The 3953-nt window shown below is 45.7% G+C and overlaps 1 protein-coding gene across 1 annotated transcript; it reads right to left on the bottom strand.

The window, feature by feature from the left end:
* Window positions 1-314: 314 nt before the first annotated feature.
* LOC142610697 (uncharacterized) lies at window positions 315-985 on the bottom strand. Its single transcript, XM_075782599.1, has one exon. The coding sequence runs from the start codon at window positions 898-900 to the stop codon at window positions 544-546; it is 357 nt and encodes a 118-aa protein (XP_075638714.1). The 5' UTR covers window positions 901-985; the 3' UTR covers window positions 315-543.
* Window positions 986-3953: the final 2968 nt, after the last annotated feature.

Raw genomic sequence — 3953 nt, 5'->3', positions numbered from 1 at the left:
AAGAACAATTCTATTCAGCAAGCAAGACCATGGCTCTCACTCATCTTGTATCTATTCATTATTTGATAATTCAAAGTTGGGGGAGGGGGAAACATCTAGTTGGAAACACTAGGAGATGACAATTGAGCGAGCTACAAGGCTCTTGGCAACTCATCTCCTATCTATCTATACAATTCACTTTTTTGAATTTCTATTTACACACAAGATTGTATAAATCGCAAGGCTCATGTTCATTGCATAGAAACCATACGCTGACACTAAAATCAAAGTAACACCCAATAAATTTCTCATCCAATCTAAAAATTAAAACCCAATTCCTACTCAACAGTGAGAACGTTGAATTTATGAAGCAATTGAAATATGATCAAGTCAGAATAAATTAAAATGAACCAAGGTTTGCAAAAGAGCCCAATTCAAAAACAACCTTATTCCAGTTACATGACATACCATCATAATATAAACACGGAAAAAAAAAAAAAAAAGTCTCCATTACCGTTCCTTCAAATTCCTCGTCATCACCATCGGACTCAAAATCGAATCAATTCATTCGGATTCGGTTGAGGCGGAAGGAGAGGAAAGGCTCTCGATCTGGAGGCGTTCGAGGGCTTTCTGGTGGGCCCAGGTCTCGATGGTGAGATCGGGCTTGGCGTTGAGTCCGACACCGAGGATGACGATGGTGAGGAAGCTGGTGATGTAGCAAGGCAACTCCCAGTCTTCCCATTTCCGAGACTGACCAGGTGGTGGTGGGGGCCTGTTGAAGAGGTAACCCTTGGGTTTCTCCTCGTGACCCGGGCTGCTCCACCTGCTCGACCCTGTCGTCGCGGCGCCACCGCGTGTGCGCAGAGATGAGAGGAGCCGCTGACGGATCATGCTACTCATGGCTGTTGTTGGGGATGGCATTTGTTAGGTTTTGGTGTTTGTGTGTGGAGTGGACTTCCACACAGAGAGAGAGAGAGAGAGAGAGTGGTAGCACACTGGGTCTGATTTGTTTTGTTGAGTGTGTGTGTGTGTGTTTGAGAGTTGGCGTAAGTTTGGGCTTTCGTGGCCCAACTGGGCTTCACCAAGCTCTATTTGAGTTTGGAAAACGTCCATCCAAACCGAATGATTTTTTTTTTTGTTTTTTTTTTTTAAACACTTCATTTTGTTTTTTTAAATAGATTGAAACTCTCTAAAATAGAAAAGTCTCTCCATAAGAGTTTCACCGACTTTTTCACACCATTGATGTGTTGTTTTATAGTGTGTGGTAGGTCCAGTCAAACCATTATCTTAAATGTTATGTGAGTAAGATATGAAGAGCTCCATTTTTTTTTTTTTTTTCAGTTTTCATAACTAAATTGTTTTTGAATGTTATGAGTGAGATATAAAAAGTCGGTGAAAAATTGTGTATATCTAACAAAATCGTTTTAGTTTCGAACACAGATGCTCATTCCACATTTTGCTTAGAATTTGTGTTTAATTTACAATTGTGGTTAAGGGTTCACTTGATCTTATTTACAGATACTACACTTGATCTTAGTGGTTAAGTGTTCACTGTGCCAATAATGTCCATGATTTTTTATAGTACCTTTCAAATTATTAAGGATAGTAGACACATTTGATGTGGGATGAAAACACTCAACCCGTCCCTGGACGGACATCACCTCGGCAGCCGTCCAGAAGTTATCCTCAGGACGAGGGTAACGGACAAGGACGTCCAGAGGGTGATAGCGAAGCTACATCCCTCGTCCGTGGGATGCGTACAGCCTACCCTGAGAGGACTCGTCCATGTAAAGATTCGTGGACTAGGATGTTACACTTGGAATTAACAGGCACACTCGACGAAGGAATTCCAGGACGAGGGTATCATACTTAGGAGAATCTCCGAATATAATGTGACAATCCCTTATCCCACGCATAACGGTCATGTATCCGTTGTGAAATAGAAGTGTAACTCCTAAACGGTTATGGCAGTTACGTTAAGCCTCCTTGAATACAGGAGAGGTTCCTATTTCGATAACCGTCTATGAAGGCGCTATATAAAGACTGATTCAGACAAGGCAAAGGTATGCGTGATTTCGACTCCAAAAAAGTTGGAACTCCAAAAACATAGTGAGAAGAACTAACTTTACCATCGGAGGGTTTTTGGCCGGCAACCCCGGTCGCCTTTGATTGGCTTCTCTTTCTTTTTCAGGCCGCAGAGAGAGCAACCGGTCCTATCAAGTCCGAAGCATCCAGCCTACTGATCTTATTGGCATCATCAGTTGGCGCCGTCTGTGGGAAAAAGAGTTCTTCTATCCCAGACAAAAGGCTGAATGGTTCGAACAAGATCAAGGGCTACCAGCCCAGGCCACCAGGAGAGTAGGGATGCTTCCAGTAATCCCCTACGCGATCGCAGATCGGCACCTGTAATGCAACCGCCTTCTATTCAGCACATACAATCCATGGCTGCCGCTATGGCAGAACTGACACGTCAGAACCAGGAGTTGAATAGGGAGATCAACCTCAGGAAGCAGCGTCAAGGACACATGGAAGGAAGGGCCCCAAGTCAAGAAGGAGGAGGGGAAAATGTAGAGTCCAAAGATCAAACAAGGGGTACCGCTTCACGAAGGGTGCCGCACTTGGAAAAAGAAATGGACCAGATGAGAAAAGCCATGGATGAAATGAGGGAAAACATGAGGCGAGCAAACCCAGTCGATGATATGGTTCACCGAACGGACTCCCCTTTCACAGCTTCCATCAACAGTCACCCTCTACCCCCGAAATTCAAAATGCCTTCTTTAGACTCGTACGATGGAAATCGTGACCCTTGCGACCACATTGCAACTTTCAAGACGACCATGCACCTGCAGGGGGTCCCAGACGAGATCATGTGCAGAGCTTTTCCCACCACACTCAAGGGACCAGCGCGAGTGTGGTTCAATGAGATTCCCCCAAACTCAGTGGGATCATTTGAAGAACTGAGTAAGCTGTTTGTCAACAACTTCATTGGAGGACAGCGTCACAAACGTTCCTCCTCCAGCCTGCTGACTATAGAGCAAGGGGACAATGAGAGTTTGAGATCTTTTATCACCCGGTTTAACAGAGAAGCCTTAACGGTGGACGAGATGGATGATAAGCTATTGCTGGCCGCTTTCCACAATGGGGTCAATTCTGACTTGTTCATTCATAAGCTCTACGAGCAGGAACCACAAACTATGGCCGAGCTTGTCCATTCGGCCCAGAATTTTATGAATGCTGAAGACGCCATCATAGCCAAGAAAAGAAAAAGGGCAGAGCGCTCGGAAGTGGGCCACAATCGCTACCCGGACCAGGGACCCCGTCCAAAGAAAGTTCGGCTAGACGAGAGGAAAGATAAGGATGGCAAGAAGGCCAGTTCCTCCGCAAGGAATCAGCAATACACGCCCCTGACTATGCCGTTAGAGCAGGTTCTTATGCAGATCAAGGATGATCCGTCCTTGAAGTGGCCAGACAAAATGAAGGGAGACCCCAACAAGCGTAATAGGAGCAAGTACTGTCGTTTTCACAGGGACCATGGGCATGATACAGACGAGTGCTTTGACTTGAAACAACAGATAGAAAATCTCATTAGACAGGGAAAATTGAGGAACTTCCTTGGACGAGACCAGAGAGATGAGAAAATGAAGGCCAAGGTGGAAGAATCATCACGCCCCCCACTAGGAGAAATAAGGGTAATTATAGGGGGAAGCTCGACGGCGCGGTCGTCCAAATCAAGGAAGACATACCTGAGGGTGGTGCAGAACATCCAACAGTCTGGACGACCTCCTAGGGCGAGGGAGGTAGACCAACAGGCTGTTACTTTCACGGACGAGGAGGCAAGACGAATTCACCACCCACACGATGACGCGATAGTCATCACCCTACTCATCTCTGACTACACGACCAGGAGGGTATTGATAGACAATGGCAGCTCTGCGGACATTTTCTACTACCCCGCGTTCCAACAAATGAAGCTA

This window comes from Castanea sativa, chromosome 9 (genome assembly GCF_040712315.1).
Source record: "Castanea sativa cultivar Marrone di Chiusa Pesio chromosome 9, ASM4071231v1".
Lineage (NCBI taxonomy): Eukaryota > Viridiplantae > Streptophyta > Magnoliopsida > Fagales > Fagaceae > Castanea > Castanea sativa.
The sequence above is the reverse complement of the archived record's forward strand: the minus strand, read 5'-3'. Positions and strand labels throughout refer to the sequence as shown.